The sequence below is a fragment of the Amyelois transitella genome, chromosome 11, assembly GCF_032362555.1.
Source record: "Amyelois transitella isolate CPQ chromosome 11, ilAmyTran1.1, whole genome shotgun sequence".
NCBI classification, from domain to species: domain Eukaryota; kingdom Metazoa; phylum Arthropoda; class Insecta; order Lepidoptera; family Pyralidae; genus Amyelois; species Amyelois transitella.
In genome coordinates this window covers 10,767,462-10,789,365 of record NC_083514.1, presented here as the reverse complement: position 1 = coordinate 10,789,365, position 21,904 = coordinate 10,767,462, and the positions used below count along the sequence as shown (strand labels likewise).

At 34.4% G+C, this 21,904-nt stretch overlaps 3 protein-coding genes across 7 annotated transcripts; 1 reads left to right on the top strand and 2 right to left on the bottom strand.

Moving 5' to 3' along the window:
• Window positions 1-41: 41 nt before the first annotated feature.
• LOC106133300 (oxysterol-binding protein-related protein 11) lies at window positions 42-3,885 on the bottom strand. The gene is made up of 5 exons (XM_060946501.1): window positions 3,593-3,885; window positions 3,291-3,452; window positions 2,979-3,076; window positions 2,230-2,308; window positions 42-1,673 (listed from the first exon to the last, which is right to left on the bottom strand). Exons 1-5 carry the CDS (start codon window positions 3,782-3,784, stop codon window positions 1,569-1,571), a joined length of 636 nt encoding a protein of 211 aa, XP_060802484.1. The 5' UTR covers window positions 3,785-3,885; the 3' UTR covers window positions 42-1,568.
• A 302-nt stretch (window positions 3,886-4,187) lies between these two features.
• Window positions 4,188-16,369, top strand: LOC106133299 (aprataxin and PNK-like factor). 5 transcript variants are annotated; one of them, XM_013332977.2, is made up of 7 exons: window positions 4,188-4,498; window positions 5,242-5,313; window positions 5,882-6,242; window positions 7,029-7,417; window positions 12,933-13,024; window positions 13,825-13,994; window positions 16,088-16,369. In XM_013332977.2, exons 1-7 carry the CDS (start codon window positions 4,403-4,405, stop codon window positions 16,333-16,335), a joined length of 1,428 nt encoding a protein of 475 aa, XP_013188431.2. In that variant the 5' UTR covers window positions 4,188-4,402; the 3' UTR covers window positions 16,336-16,369. The 5 variants fall into 5 exon arrangements, with proteins under 5 accessions (XP_013188431.2, XP_013188430.2, XP_060802483.1 ...); XM_013332976.2 differs by having other exon boundaries at window positions 12,930-13,024; window positions 16,088-16,368; XM_060946500.1 differs by lacking the exon at window positions 16,088-16,369 and adding an exon at window positions 15,013-15,186 and having other exon boundaries at window positions 12,930-13,024.
• A 3,313-nt stretch (window positions 16,370-19,682) lies between these two features.
• Window positions 19,683-21,870, bottom strand: LOC106133296 (translin-associated protein X). Its single transcript, XM_013332973.2, has 4 exons — window positions 21,658-21,870; window positions 21,251-21,473; window positions 20,561-20,985; window positions 19,683-20,216 (listed from the first exon to the last, which is right to left on the bottom strand). Exons 1-4 carry the CDS (start codon window positions 21,668-21,670, stop codon window positions 20,023-20,025), a joined length of 855 nt encoding a protein of 284 aa, XP_013188427.1. The 5' UTR covers window positions 21,671-21,870; the 3' UTR covers window positions 19,683-20,022.
• Between the last annotated feature and the right edge of the window lie 34 nt (window positions 21,871-21,904).

Sequence of the window (21,904 nt, the reverse complement as noted above, 5' to 3'; positions counted from 1 at the left end):
ACTCAATGTCAATTTGACAAATAAAACAAACGAAACATGTGTAATTTTTTATTTTCTATGTGGTCAAGAATTGATTTGAAACTTTATAGATTAAATATAAAATATTTAACAATACATAGGTAGATATTTACATTATTTTCGGAGTAAAAGTTGACAATGGCGGAACCTTACTCAACTTCTATTACTAAAAACCTGCTATACCTACCGTGGAAGTGAACTCCTGATGTAAATAACAAATATGTCAACTTTCGTGCCACAAACTGTACGGTACAATTACAATTTTTGGCGGGAATTCAGTTACCGGCCGTTCATATACATATATGTTGATAAAATTTATTCGTTGATTACAAATTATTATACCTTTTTTTAAAGTAACTTTTCATACAATAACAACAAATAAAATACTACGATAAATTATATACATAAAAAAATCTACCATCATTACTTCATTAAACTAGGTTTTGATAATGGACAAACTACGTAATTATCGCATTCTTTTAAATTACCGTGATCCTCAGAAATTTGTATCGAAATTTAATATACTTAAATTACCTATGTGAAAAGTTTTGTAGAACCAAATTTCTTTCATATCATTCATCAAAAAATTGCGGTATTCAAGGTTCTATAATATAAATTTTATAATTATCTTTATTACTTACTTATACGAAAATAAAAAAAAATGCATAAATATGAAGAGATCACATTTTAGTTTCAAGTAGTTCACATAATAAGAGTCAACTATCTTAAGTATATGAAGATATGCCTTTTTGGCGAAAAGCACTGACATGAATAACAAAAGTACGCTGGACTATTCATATTCTATACAAAATGCCACAAAGGTAGTTTTTTTTCCTCCGTTAGAAAGCTTGAGAATGTAAACCGTAAGGACAAGAAAACTGATGAGAAAATAAGTTTACAGATTAAGAATTTCCAAATGGTCTCCCATTTGGAAAAACTACCGTTTGTGAAATTGGAACGATCTGGATTGTAGTAGAGGATCCAATATCAGCTCAGTCAGCACCAAAATGGCGAAAATCAATACGTACGTGGTCTTGGTTACATAGCCAACAGAGTACATTGTAGAGCAAAAGACATATTAAAAGTGCAACAATAGGAATTTCAGTATTAAACTATTTTTTAAGGCAAGTGTTAAATAAAGGTAAACAATCTCGATTTTTATGTCTTTTTTGTTGAACAATTCCTACATTTCAAAAGTCATGCTTAATAGCAAATGTAATTCATAAATGTATTTTTCAACAAAACTACGTATCAAGATTGAACCTTATTTAAATATGTAAAGAAATCTCAATCTAATTCAGAATGTTGAATGTATTTAAAGATATTCAGAATAAGTCTTTAAGATTGTTACCAGTTGTGTATGCCTTGTATATATTTTACACAACAAGTAATAAATGGACTACATTTCTATGGACACTCAAGCCAATAAAGCGAAACTGAAAAGCTCCATTTAACATCGGCAATGTATAGTCCAGGGTACATTATAGAGGTCAGTGCCTCCTTGCGATAATACCAAAGGGAATTTCATTGAGTTTTTAAATATATATAATTCAATGATCGTCCATCTTGTTCAAGCTGACAGTGGCGTATTGTTGTTGTCTGTGCAGGATGCCCGCACACTGTAAGAGACATTGCATGCTGGCCGCAGACGTCGCCTGTTATGGAAAAAAATTAAAAGAATAAATAAATAAATCACGCCTATTTCCCGGAGGGTTAGGTAGAGAGAGACCACATCTCCACTTGCCACGATCCCAGTATTCTTCTTTCGCTTCATCGAATAGAATAGAATCTTAAATTGCTTTTTTAAAGGGTTTACAGAAGGTGTAGCATAAAACATACCATATTTCCTCCTGTTCATTTGCAAATATTATAATATTACACAAAGTCGAATAAATCCACATCTAAATAAAATTATTATGTCAAACTGTAAACAGTTACTTCATTTTAGTCAATATTTAATTTTTTATTATTTTATTTTTTATGATGAAAAAATGAAATTCGCGGGCGGCCGCTAGTAGTATTTAATAATTGTACTATAGATTTCCTAATAAAAATCATTTTTACGAAACATGCACAAAACATACTGTTTCGGCGAAATTTATGGCACAAACATCACCTTATCAAAATCTTCTTGTTTATGAGTTATATCAGGAATCATAAGCAACTTTGATTGCTGTTATAAAATGATATTGTAGAATCCTAACAACTAACCTTTAAAAGCAGTAAATCTGGGTCCGTGTGTGGAAAAGGTGAATCTGCAGACTCTATGCATCTGGCCAGAGCTGCGTCACTGGAGAAAAAGAAATATCACATCTATACTAATATTATAAAGCTGAAGAGTTTGTTTGTTTTAACGCGCTAATCTCAGGAACTACTGGTTTGAATTGAAAAATTCTTTGTGTTGAATAAACCATTTATACATAGAGGAAGGCTTTAGGCTATATAACATTATGCTGCAACTTTTGGGGAAAGTTAGTCATCCTTGAGGGCTTCAATGATGCCCAAAATAACTATTCCACGCGGACGAAGTCGCGGGCACAGCTGGTCAATAATAAGTAAATATGTGCCATGTGGTTCCCAGCATTTAAGAATGGGACCAATCCACATCTTTTCTATAGATATCGAAAATGGCGATTAAGACATAGGCTTATAAACGTGGGTTTCCTCTCGTAGGCGATGGGCTGGCAACCTGTCATTATTTGAATCTCAATTCTATCTTTAAGCCATAGAATAGAGTAGATTTATTTTAAGAATTGGATACAAAGAATCACTTATTGACGTCACATCACTTAAATCTAATTATAACTACTACCTATTCCAAAGGGTATAGAAGATGCGGTGGAACAAACTACACTGCAGACATGCATAGAGATGAATGTGGCCTTCCAGTCTTTTCGAGACTGCTGGCTCTGCGTACCCCGCAAGGGATATACACGTGACTATATGTATGTTTCCCTTACCTGAGTTCAGTCGCCTGCAGTTGCTGCCTGGCGGCCGCCATGGCGTCGTGGACGGCGAGCTGCTCGCGCGGCTGCAACGGCGGGTTCGCTCCCATTGCCTGAAAAAACATTTAATATATGATTTCTCTGAAGTTTGTTGAGCACGAAACAAATTGTTTTTAATTTTTCATCAGAACTGTACCAAAACAAACCGCCGAATTGAGAACCTTCTCCATTTTTAATGTCGATTAAAATGTTTTATATATGAAAATCACTACGTAGTATAAATTGTGAAATATACTGAACCAAAAGAAAAAATTTTATTTGATATACCTTAGTGTGTATTTCAGCAATGGCCCGCAGTCCATTGACCCACTCCTGCCGCGCCCGAGCATCTGTAGCCCTCAACTTGAGCATGTCTCCGGAGGCACAATTAATTGTGAACGTGCGAGAGTCTTCATCGCTAGGGCAAATGACTGCTGCTGCTAAATGTGCCTGAAAATTTACAAACAAAAATATGTGCCCTATAAATTGTAAAACTGGCTTGCGGCAAGCATATGCAAAGTCATAGTTTTTATACTTTTATTTTCAGGTGTTGTCATCGCAAATTTATTTAACAATCAAGGGTCTCTCACCTCTCCCCTAGCAGGTTGTCCAGGTTGTATAGTGTCCCCAGGTCCATCGTAAAGATAATAAGAAAGAACTCCGGTCTCTGGATCCACCGCAAACCATCGTTGTTGCCAGCCTTTCACCACATTCGTATACTTGTATAGCTGCCCTGATAGAGGCCTATGAGACTGAGATCCTATGCCGCTTGATTTTAACATTTCTTTACCGTAATCAAAATTATAATCTAAAATAAAATAATCACAACAGACAAAATCACAATTTCTTTGTTGTCAAAATGTAAGGATATCAATCAATGTCAAGTACATATGTCAAGTTCACTTATTTTACCTACCTATTGTTTTTAAAATTAGGTACTGACTTTGCGGCAAGAGATACAGTTTTAAAGACTAACTGGGACAGTGTACTTCTTTCTATTTTATCCTTTCTCTATTTCATATTACTCCTCTTATATTTTTCACTATGTAGATCAAGTGAAGACTGTCAAACTGTGTGACAGGGTGAAAGCCGAAATGTTTCGATATGTAGGTATACAAATATCGCGATGCTCTCCATCGTCACAGCAGTATAACTCAGCTCAAAAGTGACAGTGACTGTACGTCTACGTTACGTCAGTCAGTGAGACAGTTGAACTTGAACTGCGTGCCGCCGGATCGGAGTACTTTGTTTTGTTGTAATGTGTTCGTTGAATTTTAAGTTTGTTTCCGATAATGGGAATTAATGTATCGTTTATTTAAGCCAGCCAGACATAAGATGTAAAGTTAATGGCAGTAACTGTTTAAAAAGCTGCCACGCGAAGAGTTTACCTCGATTCAGACATGGGTTTCAAACTGGTCAGAGTTGATAAAACTGATCCATGCAAAATTAAACTGGATGTAGGAACGCACTTGGTTGGAAGAGGGAAATTTTTGCACGTAAGTTCCTTGTCTTTGAAATAAATGTAACAAATTTAGCGTAAACAAAAAGCATAAGTTTTTACAAAGATACATTGGCGTGGAGGCATAAAAACGATTACCTTGCCTGCTAAAGACGCAGAATGACGTCATTTACAAGTACATGAATCATACACATAACATTACAATTTTATTGTTATTGTTACATTCAGATCACAAATAAATTGACGGCCACTGTAGCGCAGCGGTAGTGCGCTTGTCTGTGACAATAGTGGTCCTGGGTTCTAATCCCGGCCAGGGCATGATAAGAAACAAACTTTTATAATTGGCCTAGGTCTTGGATGTTTATCAATTTAAGTATTTATTATAAAATATAGTATTATTGAGATTGTATCTCTTAAGACAAGTTTCCTTCTTATCTGGTCCGATACATATTTATTTATTTAATTGGTATTTGTAGATATAGGGTTTTTTTAGAGTATAGCTTTACTAGAGTATACCCGCATCTTCACATGTGTTACCTAGAGAATCCTGTTTCAACAGGAATTTTGAGAAATCCTCTGTTATTGCACCTCTGTTATAGATCCTTGTTTTTGTTTTGGTCTATGCTGTGATATGACAGTCAGTTTGTTGGTGCCCTCTTTTTTATATTTAGATATACTATAAATATGCTATAATTATACATAGTGCTAATCATCAAGAAAAAAATGAAACATACACAAATTATCTAAGGAAAACAATGTACATTATTTTCTTTATTCCAGTGTGACGACAAAAGGGTGTCAAGAAGACACGGGGAGCTTGAAGTTTCAGATGACGCTGTCAAACTCACAGCAGTAAGTCGCATAGCTTAATTCATGTCTAGATGTTACCTTGGTTTTTTAATACCATTAAGAAGAAAGTATATTGAATCTCAATGCCATTATTAAGCCATACAGCTGAACGTGGCCTTTCAGTCTTTTCAAGACTGTTGGCCCCGTAGGGGATATAGATGTGTCATAATAACCCTATGGTCTTTGTTCTTTGGTCTATTTATACACATATAATGTAATTAGAGGCCGCCCGCGACTTCGTCCGCATGGAAACCCTATCAATCCCGCGGGAACTCTGGGATAAAAAGTAGCCTATGTGTTATTCTGGGTGTTCAGCTACCTACATACCAAATTTCATGGTAATCGGTTCAGTAGTTTTTGCGTGAAAGAGTAACAAACATCCATACAAACTTTCGCCTTTATAATAGTAGTAGGATTTATTACATACATACATACATAAAATCACGCCTCTTTCCCGTAGGGGTAGGCAGAGACTACCTCTTTCCACTTGCCACGATCTCTAATGTAATTTATTTTAAGCTTTAATTTTTAAACAGCTACATGGTACTGTATCTACCAATTAATTTTTCAGCTTCACACAAATCCGTGTTTCTACGTAAAAAGAAACACATCTGACAGGCTTATTCTGAAACAAAATGAGAGCGAAGATCTCAGAAATGGCGACAAGTTTGGATTGCTGCCAGTGGACTGTTGGTACGAAGTTTTGTATTCCCCTGATGATGCGGATGACCAAGGACATCAGGTAGAAAATGGGAGAATCAACACACAAAATGGAGTAGACAATTTGGATAGTACAGATGTAAACCATGGTATTGACGCAGAAACAATAAGGCAAATGGATGTTGATGATGATAGAATAAACATTGATTTGATGGAAGCACATGATAATGGTGGTAGTGCAACGGTGAATGCGGAGTCGTCTTTGAATTTAGGTAAAAAAATACATACATACAAGCCACGTTTATAATCCTTGCAGACAGAGCCTACTCTTGAAAGATTGAAAGGACACTTTCAGCTGTAATATACCATAATGATGGGATTGTGATTTAACTACTGATAACCTGTCTGCCTGCTAGCCCATCAACCATAAGAGGTAGTCCAAGTTTACAATATATAAAAAAATTTGATATATGCTTGTTAAACAATTAGTGAACTGGATACCGACAAAGTACCATTGATAGGAAATACATAAAAACTTTGTATGTATTGCAAAGTATATTGCATTTGTTCAGCACATTAAAACCTTTTCCATTTCATTATATATAATCACTACATAGTATAAAACAAAGTCGCTATTTTAGTCTGTTTGTCTGTATGCTTAAATCTTTAAAATTACGCAACGGATTTTGATGCGGTTTTTTGTAACAGGTAGAGTGATTCAAGAGGAAGGTTTTTATGTATAATAACAAAATTTTGCACCCGTGCGAAGCCAGGGCGGGTCGCTAGTTTCTTATAAAGAGTTTTATCAACTATATGTATTTTTATGTAATTATATTTATTGTATTTTTTATAAAGGCTTGGATTTCTTTATAAACTCGGAACTCTTCTTGTAAGCGATGGGCTAGCAAAGCAACTTGTCACTATTTAAATCTCAATTTCCACATGAAGCCACACAACTGCATGTCGCCTTTCAGTCTTTTTGAAATAGTTGGTTTTGTTAACCTCGCAAGGGCTATAATCGTGACTATATTTATGAAATCTCTTTTTTTATTTTCCAGCACCGCAATCGTCAAATGAAAAGAACGGTCAGCAAGATCAAACCAGTAATGACCAACAGCTTAGTCCAAATGAAAGTGACCTCGACCAATCACAATCTCTAATTCAAGATCTTAATCTACCTCAAATTATGACCTCAAACAATAGTGAACCAGCAGAGACTATCCCTCAAATAGACCAGCAGAGTTCTTCAGAAAACACTATAGAACAAAATGGACCTGTTAAAATAAAGAATGAACTGCTAGACCAAAATTCGAGTATTGAGCAGAGTCCTTTGAAGAGACCACATCCAGGTACGTCCGATGTGAAACAGGAGCCGGAAGATACGGTTAAAAAGATAAAAACGGAGGGAAATGACGCGCCGGCTGGTCCCAGTAATGATCAGAATGTGGTAAGTTGCATTTAAATACCTATGAATAGTTTTTGTACGCAACTAAGTTTGTTTGTTCTAGAAAAATTTCACAGGTACAGTATTTTCTCTAAGATACTGAGTTCTAGAAATAATAATTTATCTTATAGTTTCACTTCATTATGCGCAGCAGAAAAGGCGTTAAGATAAAGTTATAAAATTGTCGCCTTTATAATGGATTTATTATTGCATCGAAATTTCTTTTTGTTGATTCTGTATTATGTTTTTAATCCCTACTTATATGTTTTATAAATGCGAAAGTAACTCTGTTTCGTTTTCACGCCTAAACCACTGAACTTAATTTGATGGAATTTGGTACAGAGATAGAGTTGACCTGTTAATTGCTAAAAAAAAGGGGGAGAAGGGAAGATGAGTGGATATGACCATATGTATGTATGTACAAGTCTCCAGCTTATTACGGCTGGTCTAATCTGTGTCATTACGTCTCGTAGGTATTTATAATTATTTTAACGATAACGAACATCTTACATTTATCCAGTGCCCATGAGAGTTAAGTTCCCACGCTGATTTTGTTTTATCACAAACCTGGGGCAGTTAGATCCGACTAGACCATAAACCGCCCTATATAATTCAAAACAGATGTTCTCATTGCAATTGTGAAAAAAGCAGCATTCTGTTTATTATGTTCTGTTCTTACGAACTTTTTCACGGATTGTTAGCTAAAATATAAATTGCAGTGTAGTTTCTTCCGCCGCTTCATCTACAAGTGCGCTGTGGAAGTAGTAGTAGATATGATTCGAGTTTGAGTTATTTTGACGTCAATAACTTATGTATATTGTGACGTCAAGTGATACCTTGTGTCCAATTTTGAAAATAAATCTATTCTTTTCTATATAATTCTATATTAATAAATAAATAGACAACATTCTACGGTCTGCAAAAGCTTATGTAAGTATATTGCTTATATATTTTTTTGGGATTAATATTATTTGCATTTAAAATTTACAGTTATAGTTTATACAAACCATAATGCAATTCTTTAATTTTTACATACATACTTTTAATCCAAAGGTTAAATAGGCTATTTGACAAAGTTCTAAAAACTATCTTAGGCTATTTATTTGTTTATAAGGAGCCCTACAAAAATACTTTTCTGCCTTTATTACAGCTATTTTATTAAAAAATCGAAAAAGAAAATGCAATATTCAAATATGCCGCCAAAACGCGACTCTTAGCAATATGGCGGCCATGGCATGCAGTGACGTAAATTTCGTGTAAATATCATACAAAGCTTGTTGGTGTTTCGAAAAGTTTTGATTTTCTCTTGTTTTATTTAACTTGTGACACGTCATATGTGTGAAAATTATTAAAATGAGTTCCTATAAATGTTGTGCAGTGCCTAAATGCACTAATACAACAATAAAATCTACTAAATCGTTTTTTTCTATGCCGATGGATTTGAATATTCGCAAGAAGTGGTTTCAGATAACGATCTAAGATCAGTGGTAACCAAGATATACTTACATACATTGACGTTTTCACATTCCTCAGTTCGGCAGCATAGAAATCTGGATTGTCTTTGAAGAAGACGCCAACCATTTTTGGGTCCACTTTTGCCAAAAGTGGACCTACCAAAAGTCTTTTGGTAGGTTTCGACTGTCAGCTTTCGCAAATTGGTTTCCATTATTAAATACCTATGTTATCTGAGTAATCCTGAGCGATCAAACACTTATAAAATCTTGAAAAATAATAGCGAACACTAAGGAACAGTACGATCCACAGTCTGTTTATGGATAATTGACGTCATAATAGAAATAGCCAATCACGTTCGTTTTTAGTCACGTGACAGCTGCATAAATAAACCTAATTTTCTGAGACGGATTTTGTTAAAATAATGCAATATTTTTATCTCGCGTTATTACAAATCGCTCCAAAAAAATAATATTAAGACTGATGACATAAAAGAAATGTATATTTTTATTACAGTCAAATAGCCTATTGAGGCAACACATATGTTATCGTTCATTATGGTCATCGTGGGTCGGCAAAGACAATCGCAAAGAAAATCACAGTCACCATGTATAAATTTATAAATTTCAATTGTGCAAGCTTAAAAATGTATTGTAATTAAATTGTTTAAAAAAAATGTTTAATGAACATATAGATATACGAGTATTTAACAACTAACACCCGTCTGTTTTACTAATCTGTGCCCTTTTGCCCAACAAATCATGAAATTCTCTGGAGAAAATTTGCATCATTTACCATATCACTGTTCATGTTCATTCATCCATCTATGCTAATAGGTATTATAAAGCTGAAGAATTTCGAGTCGAATGGACCATATATCGAGGAAGGCTTTAGGCTATATAACGTCACGCTGCAACTATAAGGAGCAAAGAAATAATGTAAAATGTGAAAAAAAAATACGGGGAAAATTATTCATCCTTGAGGGCTTCAATGATGCCCAAAATAACTATACCACGCGGACGGAGTCGCGGGCACAGCTAGTGCGGAATATTTCGTATTGATTTAGACATCCGTATTCGTATTAACACCCGCATTGATCAATGCTCCGCATTTTATTGATATGCAAAACAGATTCACTCACACCAACAAGTAACTATGTAAGTACATGTAAAGAAAGTGGGCGGAGTGTAGTGGCACGTGCTTCGCGTTTTTTCGGTAATTGATTGCTAAAAGAGAGATGTGTGGAAGGAATTCCAAATGACAGCGAACATGATGAAAGATTTGGCGAATCGCAAGTTGAGGGTGTTACTAAATATCGACCATGTACGTTTGCTATATACCTATTTGTATTTTGGAAATCATTGAAGCCCTCAAGGATGAATAATTTTCCCCGTTTTTTTTCTTCACATTTTCCATTATTTCTTTTCTCCTTATAGTTGCAGCGTGATGTTATATAACCTAAAGCCTTCCTCGATAAATGTTCTATTCAACGCAAAAAGAATTTTTCAATTCGAACTAGAAGTTCCTGAGATTAGCGCTTTCAAACAAACAAACAAACTCTTCAGCTTTATAATATTAGTATAGATGTACGTTTGCTATATATTTGTTACATTATTTTTGTACTATAAATTTGTTTACTTAATTTATATAATTTAAATCAATAATCTCATTGCAGATGAACATCGCGTCGCGATCTCGTTCGACCGAGTCGACTAAAACGTTTTTCACAGACGAAGTTATCGATAAAATTGGTCGGTCGATATCGATGTCGATGGATCGTTGGGACCACTCGGCGAAGTCGTGGGCGGGCACTTTAAGATGTTTACCAAAGGACCAACAGATTTTTGCCGAGAAATTGATTAACGATGTACTCTTCGAAGCTCAGATGAATTCTCTGAGAAGAGAAAGTAGGGTTGTGGTAGGGTTACCTGTCACGGTGGATTTGACTGGATTTTAACCAATCAAAAAGATGCATACTGCTCTGTGGGTACAAAATAGATTAATAGAATAATATGGGGAGCATTCATATTATCACGTTAATATCCCTTGTGGGGTAGATAGAGCCGAGTCTTGAAGTCTGAAAGGCCACGTTCAGTTGTTTGGCTTAATGATAGAATTGAGATTAAATAGTGACAGGACGCCCATGCCTAAAAGAAGAATCCTAAGTTTATAAGCCTATCCCTTAGTTGCCTTTAACGACATTCATGGGAAATAAATGTAGTAGTCCTATTGTTTTATTTTTAACATAGGGTAGTTATTTCATGGGGTCGTTAAATATGAGCCAAGTTAGTCTTATTTTTTAAGATGGCGTAAATCAGAAGTTAGCGTTAATTTTCTGCCTATCTTGCTCCTGAATCGTATTCTGTTTAGAGATTTTATACAAAACCTTTATGTTACGTTAGTATAAATTAGGTGTTATTGTATAAGTAGGTAGCGTTACCCACAATTTTGGAATTATGTAGTTAATAATCTTATACCAAAGAGTAATTGGTTTTTCAATAATATTTTCATTATATTTTAAAATACATTGCGTATTGATGAATAGTAGATGATTTGCCAAATTTGAGAAATCACATTATTTGTAATTCTATTGGAATTTTTATTTTGTTTTTATAAAACAGAATATACAGAATACTGTAGACGTGTGTGATATGTTATGGCATAGGTAATTTCATTATAAAGGGAAAGCATGTTGTATTAAAATATTCACTCGAAATTAAATGTGAATATTTTGTAATAGTACATACATAACGCCTCTTTCCCGGAGGGGTAGGCAGAGACTACTTCTTTCCACTTGCCACGATCTCTGCATACTTCCTTCGCTTCATCCACATTCATAACTCTCTTCATGCAAGCTCGGCGGTTTCGGGTACTTTTGACCTGACCCTTTGCCAGGACGTCCTTAATTTGATCAAGATACGTTCGTCTAGGTCTTCCCACTCCGACCTTTCCCTCCACACTCTCCTTGTATATCTGCTTAGTCAATCTGCTTTCATTCATTTGTAATAGTACTGAATAGTTTTAGACGCAAACCACACGGATTGAACGCGGGGTACGCGGGCTATTGGCACAATAGCAATGTCTTTTCACTCTGAACCGAAGGTTCAAGGTTTGGTCCCCGGTCGGGTCATGGTGGAAAATTATCTTTGTATCAGTTTATTAGGCTTCCTTTTTATTTATTTGTAGGTACAATGTGCGTGAGAAGTAGCCGGCATACTATGTTTTCTTTGCTACCAGACCTATTCATTTAGTTGCCTTTTACGACATCCATGTGAAAGAGTTGGATTGAACCTATTTTAAAGTGCCATAACCACACGTCTAAAATCGTTCTTAAATGAAAGGGAAAAGTCAATTAATGCTTTTGACGTTTGCGTTAAAAAATGCATTTCAATTGAAGTACAGCCAAGGTTTTATGAAAATTTATTAAAATTAATAAAAAGGTTATAGTGAATTTGTTACCATAATTATTATTAAAAAATATAATTACTCGTACTTGATTAATAAATAGAGAATTATTTTATTACCTTTGTTTTATTTATAACTTTTCTTCCTATTAACATAAAACTTTAACATAGCACATGATGTAACATATAACATACTTTTAAATTAGATTTGAAATTTCTAAAAGTATTAATTCAATTAAGTATTCTAAATTTAATTTTGGTTTAAACCGAATAAATTTATTTTCTCCATAATATTTTTCTTTTTGATTTCAAATTCATTGGGAAATATTACCTATTAGATACAGTTTTTGTGATTTCCAAACGTAAATACGTATATAAATAAGTTCTCACTTTTTAGGTTATATATTTTGAAGAAAAATAAAAGTTCCCAGAAACATTTCCTCACATTAAAACGAAATTTGTTGAGAGTAGTGATATTCCTAAAATGTGTCAAAAAAAGAAATCCATAGATTAGGTAACTTTTAGATGAGCAATTTCTTTAATAAAATCGGAGTATCACTCAATTTCGAGATTGGGTAGCTTTATAACTGCGCAGGAGCATATTCCGTGTTTATCGAAAAACGACAGTATATACAGAGATGATTTTGTCTGTTTTTTAGCAGCCCCCGGCTAATCCCGCGCAAGGTGTCGCCAACCCTACGCCGGCCACACCGCGCGTGCGCGAGCGCTGCATGTACGGCGCCAATTGTTACAGGTAACACATTTTAGAAAAGAATTACAAGCTTTTTCAGGATATTAGAAAGTGCTAGTGTAGGCAAAAACAAAGTGTGAGAGAAATGTACGTTATCTAGTTGTTACGATGGATTGTTCTTGGGACGGATGTTTGACAATTATATGCGCCAGTGTGTCAAGAAGGTCCAATAGAGAATATATGAAATAATATAAGAAAAATACAAATTATGAAGTAAAAATAATCTATATGAAAATAAAATTATTATTAAATTAAGATATCCTCGGGGACAAGTAAAGGTGAGAGAGAGGGCTGAAATGAAAAAAAAGTCTTTAAATATAAAATTATCATGATAGTGGAAAATATTTGATTCTTACCAAACTTTGATTTGACGGCCTCTGTAGCGCAGCGGTAGTAGGTACGCTTGTCTGTGACATCGGAGGTCCCGGGTTCGAATCCCGTCCAGGGCATGATGAGAAAAGAACTTTTTCTGATTGGCCTGGGTCTTAGATGTTTATCTATATAAGTATTTATTATAAAATATAGTATCGTTGAGTTAGTATCTCGTAACAAAAGTCTGGAACTTACTTCGAGGTTAACTCAATCAGTGTAATTTGTCCCGTATATATTTATTTGATTGGTGGAGTTTTAATTCTGTAAGTGAATAGGACTAACGTGAAAATGTAGCATTTTTTTACTGATTGCACTAAAGACATGGATGAATATTTCCTTCTCAACTGTGACTCAGTCGTACCTTCCGTATTTTCGTTACGTTTTCTATCAATGACTAGGAATTTGTTTTTTTTTCTTGTCTTTGCAAATAGACGGAACCCCATCCACAAACAAGAGTTCAGCCACCCGGCGGACCCTGACTGGGGCTCGGGCGCCCAGGGCGTGTGCCCGTGGGGGCGCGCGTGCGTGCGGCGGAACCCCGCGCACTGGGCGCAGAACACGCACCCGCCCGGGACTCTGCCGCCGGATCAGCGGCCGCAAGGTGAGACAATAGAGTACAGTGTTTACTAACATTTAATGACGCCTTCCCGAAAAGGCAAAGACGCTTTTGTTTTATTTAAGTACTTACTTATACATACCTATGTTTATTTTTTTTATTACGTACGCAGATTGACCTGCACTAGCACCTAGGTCATAACTGAAAATCAGCGTATTGCTCTATAGCAATAAATTCGTTGAGTTGTGACCTTTTTGTATTGCTGCAACTCACACCCTAATTAATTTGTATTTCATATGAAATTGTAAATTGTGCGTAGCAAATCAAATAAATGAATTATCTATCTATCTACCTAAAATTTGTGTATTTTCGCTGATTGAGGAAACAAAACGGCGTTTTTCTAATTTTTTTTCTGCTGCATTAGTAATTTATGGACTGATGACAGAAACATCTAATTTCACTATTTGCACATTTGTTTTACTCGAAAGTAAGGAGGTTTTTTGGGTAAGTGCCATATTTCTTTTACACGCCGTGTTTTTAGCCGTGTCTTTTAATTCGGCTAAAGGTATTGGTAAAAGAAACACTTCATGTTAATTGACATGTTTATATTACTTTTAAGGTTATGTCAATAACAATCTCATTATATTATAACAACCCCTATTTTAAAATAATTAAAAAAAAAAACCATAAAAATCCCCAAATTATATTTGAGATACCGAACGAAAACTTTCTATTGGTAGGCTTATATGTGTCACTTTAGTAACTTATGTTTTACCTAAATCCGTAAAGTAAGTACGTTTCTATCCCTTGCGCGGTAGACAGAGCCAACAGTCTTCGAAAGTCTGAAAGGTCACGTTCCGCTGTATGGCATTATGATGGAATTGAGATTCAAATAGTGACAGATTGCTAGCCCATAGCCTACAAGAGAAATACCAAGTTTATAAGCCTACCTATCCATTAGTCGACTTTTACAACATCCATGGGAAAAATATGGAGTGATTCAATTCTAAAGTGTCGGGAACCAGCTTTTACATACAAATTAAAGTTTTATCTCTGTGTACAGTTTTCGAAGAAGAAGATTATATCGAGGAAGAAGAGGAAGATTTGGAGGAAGAGGAATTGTATTATCACGAGGATCCACTTGATGCTGATAGAGATTCGGGTTTCACAGAGTAGAAATTCAGTTTCAAAGTTTGACTTTTGCAAAGTAATTGTGTGTTTTGTTAATTTTATATATACAGATTTTTTATGTTTTTAATAAAGATTATAAAATATTTTCATTTTTATTCTAGTGATATGAAAAAAATGTTATTTACTTATGTATGCTATGTATAAAAATGTTTAATAAAGTGTTTTCACATAATTTGTTTCGTTTAATTTGTTTTGTTTACATAGATACATAATAGTCATGTCTATATCCGTTCACTATCACGTTCAGCTGTATGGCTTTATGATGGAAATGAGATTCAAATAGTAACAGGTTGTTAGCCCATCGCCTACAAGAGGAATCATAACTTAGGCTATCCCTTAATCGCCTTTTACGACATCCATGGGAAAGATATACTTAGAGTGGTTATAAAGTGTTGGAAACCACACGGCACTTTTTGGGACTTTCCTAATGATTTTATGACGAACTGGTACGAGTACGAGGAAACTGCGCCTTTTTTGCTAAGACACGGTTTCTTTTACTAAGAATTTGCTTAGCTGTATAACGTTTGTTATTTCTTTCATGTGGTTATTGGTGTGTGGTTATAATCCTACACACGCGAATTTAGCGCCACCTACAAAAAAATACAGCTTTTCGCAAATCCCACATATGGCAACAAACAAACAAACTTTCGTACCTATTTATAAAATTCGTTGGGATTGGGATTAAGTTTAACCTACTTAGTTTAACTTTCTTTACCAACAGGTAAGCAACGGGTCGTGGAAAGAAATGGCAATATATTTTATATCAGTAACGTTCACGCGGTCAACTTTTATGATGACCATTTCCAAGTCGAAGACTCCGATGGAGACAGCGTAGATTACGATTACGAATTCTAAATACCAACTGGCTGTCATAATGGAGAAATATTTATTCGAATCATGAAAAAGAATATATTTATTATGTTTAAAAAAAGAATTGTTTATGGCAGGTAAGAGACAAAAGCGGAAGAAAAAAAGATACAGCACAGATGAGGACTCTGGTGCGTCTAATACTGAGGATACATCAAATATTATTTTAACGGGAAAAAGGGCGCGCAAAACTGTTAACGTTCAAAAATGGAGCGACTCTGAATCGAATGATGAAGATCCATTTCAAACGGACGACGAAGAGGAATGGCAACCTTCTGGAAGTTTAGATACTGATTTTGACAGTCAGTTGTATACCCAAGATGAATGATGTTGTTAATGCTTTAAGAATATAATTGATTTTAAAATATTGTCGTGTTTTATATACCCCTATTTCACCTTATTACGCATGTTTAAAGATTCAGTAGAAAAAATTCAAAATCATTAAAAAAACATGTTTATTTAAAATCAATCATCATTTCTAAGCTAAAAGGTTTACATTTCACCTCTTGTGGACTTAAAATAATATGTCAATTTTAATTTAATAATTATACACATCTCTGCAAAATTATATTGTATTATTATTATTATGTCAAGAATAAAATTAATATAAAAATAAATATATAAAGTGGAAATTTTCAAATAGGAAATAATTAAAATGTCATTTCATTATGTATCACGCAATATGGGTGTCAGGCAAAATCAGCAGAATAAATTATTTAGTTATCAGGTTCAGATCAACCTAAAAAGAATTATACATAAATAGAACATAGATATAGGTACATAAACAAATACACGGTCTACTATGAAGTAAATAAAACCTTATCAACAAGATAATTTAAAATTCCACTTGGATCAAATTTATATGTGGCAGTCCAAGCATAAAGGTACCACTTGGGTGGTATTGAGTTAAGGCCATATTTGGATAGTTAAATAGTTGGTTAATCATATGGAATAAAAAAAAATTAATCATAATAACATTTATGGGAATAAAAAATTTTCAAAGTTCACACTTACAAAAATCAAATTGTTGGGAAACAGGCATTGAAAGTTTAAGCTGTATTATCTAAAGATCTAGTTGTCAGTTACATAGATTATTATTTATTATTATAGAGCAATATGTTAAGTATAAAATCAATTAGTTAATGTTATGGAAACATTATCGAATAAAAAAATAGAAGCTTAAAACTAACTTTATAATAAGTTTAGTAAAAGGGCCCAGTTGAATACAATAAAATTTTAAACTATAATAGCTAGAGATCTAGTTGTCAGTTACATAGATTCTTATTTATTACAATAGAACAATATGTTAAGTATAAAATCGACTAGTTATTATTATGGCAACACCATCGAATAAAAAAATAGAAGCTAAAAACTAACTTTATAATAAGTTTAGTAAAAGGGCCCAGTTGAATACAATAAAATTTTAAATTGTAATAGCTAGAGATCAAGATGTCAGTTACATAGATTCTTATTTATAATAATAGAGAAATATATTAAGTATAAAATCGACTAGTTTTTATTATAGCAACACTATCGAATAAAAACTTAAAACTAATTGGTAGTTATGTTAAGTTTAGGAAATGGGTCGAGATGACCGAAATTAGGTTATATTTCGCGTACATTTTAACACACATTTATTAAGAATATACTACTCGTAGGACATTATACAAAAACAGATTAAATTTACGTCAAAAGAATAAAAATTAATGAATTAAAAGTCATTAATACGACACATTACAAAAAAAAAAGAATTAACCTATTACAGGTTTCAAAAGTCAGAATTAAATCTCAAATATTTTCTGACCTGCGCTTTGGACAAAAATATGACCCGTTTCTTACTTGATTCATATGACCGACTTCCTTGCAGTATGAACAAGTTGGCGTTTTTCTCTTAGCAATTTGATTGGATGATGTATTAGAAGTAGAAGTAGTTGTTCCTTTTACTACACTACATTGACTAGGAGTGGATATGTCGTCTAAGACTATTGGTTTGGGACACAAAATATCTTTAGATTCTTCTTCGACAAATTCACGTATTTTGTTATACAAATACCATTGCCTTTCTATAGTCATACCTGACGGGAATATTTCTGTTGGAAGTTGGTCATATACTTTATTTGGATTTAAAACTTTTGCCACGACCGATGGTAACATTTCAGAAATATTTTTGTAGCAAAGCATGTGCCCTTTGTTATTTGCGTTAGATTCAAAATGGGAAAATGTTAATAGCTGGCTTATGGTAGAAGCATCTGATTGAAAAAATTTTGCCCAGTCATACATTTTTATAAAAGTATCACCTTTCTCATTACCTGTGAGAACAGCTGTAATTGCGTTAGTTTTTGGACAAGCCTGAACTGCGGCTACAACCAAAACCATTAATTTATTAGATTCTCTATTTCTAAAACTTTTTTTAAAAAGTCCAAAGTACATTTCTGGGGCGAACTTGGTATGCCCTACGGAAGGAATGACATGCGAAATGACCGATGCCTGCCTGTAACAACTCGCCACGTAGCATACTGCATAACATAGTTATTTTTATTTTGTCCAGCACAGTTATCAGCGTGGCACACAACATCGGTTTCACCTAATCCGAAATTTGCAAAAAGATGATGCAGCAATGAAATGATTACGTTAGCCCCTTTACCTGTATGACATGATTCAGGGATAATATATAAGACAAATTTCTTTAATGGCTCTACAGCAACACCAAATAAACTGACTTTGAACCCTGTCAAAAAATATAATGGCCCTATCTGTTGAGAGCTATGTGGTAAATGAACTTGCTGAGCAAAATCAAAAGAGTATATTTTTTTGACAAACTGCGCAAAGGTCAGTTTTCGGTTTCTGCACAACAACATTTGGGCAAAATGTTTCCCAGAGGTCGTACCAAGTACTCCTACCAACAGGAATATTATTCAGTGAAATTAGTGAATCACAATATGTTTTATAAACGTATGATTTGGTCATACTACAACGAAGTATTACTAGATCAGAATTATATCGGTGACCTGGTAGACGGCCAGGTAAAACTAAACCATTATCATTGTTACCGCTTCTTCTGCACTGACGCCTTGGAAGCGGCAGTAAACTTAGTTTTTAAGTAATTTATTTGACGTCAACCAAGTTGTTAAACCATACGACAATTATTAAGCGATATAATAATATCCTATAATAATGAATAAAAATTTTGAATTTTGAATTTTTGAATTTGAATTGGAGTACTGTTTTATATAATTAACTGCATCAGCTCTGGTTTGTAAATTATAACAATTGTAAGGAGCTTTTCGTGACTTATGGACATTTGGCGTGACACCGTTAGTCAAAAAATCTCTATTATAAAATATCGCTATTGACAGTAGATGTCTTTGTGGTTGGTTAAACATCGACATTAGTTGTTATTTAACTCATTATCATTATAGAATTCAATTTCAATCATTCAATTTAAAGAGTGTTGATAACTGGTCCCTTTTCACTAAACATATAATTGCAATTTTCTCACGTTGTGTTCGTTATTTACAGACGATTATTATACGAAAATGTAGCCCATTGCATGTTGCATTAAAATCCATTAAAATCGCATAATGCCAATTTTCCACCTTTTTTCACAAAATCTCAAATATCTCGGAAACTAGAAAGTGCTCAGTGGGCCCTTTTCGCTTGGACGGCCACATATTACCGTCTGCTAATGTCTAGTATTCACTTCCTAGCACTAATGTACTTATTTTCAGTCATTCGACATCAATAATGTCTAAAATTAAAAAAAAATGTCTGTCCATAAATAATACAGGTATGAAGCGCCCACATAACGTACCTTTATTTTATCTCTGACGTTTCGAATCATGTTGCTTGGTGACCACGGATCAAAATAACATGATTCTATACGTCCCGAGGTAATATAAAGGTACGTTACATGCGCGTTTTATTATAAATAACCTATTGTTGTTAGCAAGACTTTAAGAGGAACGGACTTACATATAAATAAAATTTAAAAATGAGGCCCGAAGAAGACTCGAAGTTAATAAAATCCTTCGTCATCAGAATGGTCATGGGTCTCCCAGTCAAGATGCGCGGGTTGTGTCGCGGCGAGTATGAGGGTGGGCGGCGCTTCGCCCCGGATACTCAGCGCGTACACAGCGCCCTCTACCTTGTAAACATTGCTGCGGGTTATGTTTGTTTTGCGACATAACTCTTTGCCCATTCCGTAAAGACCTGAAAAGTATGAATGATTTAAGTGATCCTAAGAGAAAATCAGGATCAGATGGCTAAGGATTTATACTTTTCATCAATGGATTTAACAATTTATGTTAACTGAATAAATGATTAATACAAAACAAATATTTAGTAAGAATAAGTTAATTATGAATTCCAATGATACTGCTTAGCTGTTGAAATTCAGAGAATAAGTCACATGGCTGACTCCATTCTAAGGTGAACAAAGGACTCTGTTACTTACAAATTACATGTGTTCTTCTTGTACTACTTTCAACTTGTGCCAATAATCATATAATAAAGTTTATAAAAGAATTTATAAAATTAGAGCTTAATATTCTTACCTATATACCCTGTGTACAAATCTCTAACAACTTGACAAGTGTGGAAGCATTCGTCCCGTTCGCCACTCGACAGCGAGTTTATCGCCCGTCTCATCAGTTCCCCAGTCAAGTCTGCCAACCCGAGCATGTAATCTGTATGTGGTAACATAGCAACCACGGCCCTCTCTTCCTCCGTATCACCACTATCTTTTACTTTATACGTAAGTTGTTGTTGAACTTCTGAAAATGATATAATTTCCTTCTTCTCCATTAATGTGCAAAGAGTCCACGCTTCAATGAATTCCTGGAAGCCTGCAGTGACGGCACGGGAATGTAAGTATGCGGGACTGTTTTCGAGCTCAATAGCAATGCTTCTGATTGGTCCGTTGATCAGCTTTTGGATTCTTTCTTTCGCTTCTGTCACAGCTTTTTTGGTTGTTTCAGCTCTGTAATTAAATTGTCATTGATTTCCAAACATAATGTAACAGTGTCACTTACATGCAGACATTAGGGGGCTAAGATGGGAATGCAATATTAAATTTGTGATGATGAATATTCATGTGAGATATCATATACCTTATAAAGTGTTTTAACATTCTGTATTGGCAGGCACAAAGGTCAGAATCAGAAGTCTCTGAAGTTGAAAAGTTGCTAATTAAATTTATCAGGAATATGGCATAATAAGGGAGAGTTGATGAAAGGAATACCCACGTAAGTCCTGAATGCAGCAAAAATATGATCCTCTTGCTCTCAATAGTGATATCTCTGGACAGTTTAATTAGACGTTCGTGGCGGTCTTGTCTTTCATTCAATTTCTGTGCAGCAGAGAGGAACATAGCCAGCACAGGGCTGTCAGCAGCTATTGAGGCCGCGGTCTCACGCGCCACAGAAGACAGTGTTTTGTGCTTTCTGTTGCGATTGTCACGGTATCTTCCTGAAGGAGTTTAGATGAAAAAAAGATATAAACATAACCTCTAAACATTTTTCACACAGGATTAAGATAAAAGCAATTATTTTTACAGGGCTAAAAAAGAGAGGAATGACACTTTCCCAATATCCACCGGTAAATAAAATGAACACGAGAGAAGTAAGATATTTAATAGGTAAGGGTATGTTACCTCTTCCAGACATTGTTCCCAAACTATGTGAATAAGGCAGTAAAAGTCTTCACAATCAGATTAGTTAGCCTCTTAAACTTTACACAAGGCTGCCTTCTTAATCTTATCCAGGAAACCAATTCAACAATTCCAAAAGGCAAAATTAGTCCATTTTGTTTCATTCAAAGAATAAACATAAACAACAATCAAATCATTACATAGTGAAGTGACATCGACAAGATCATTTTTTGTACATTATGCCCATCCA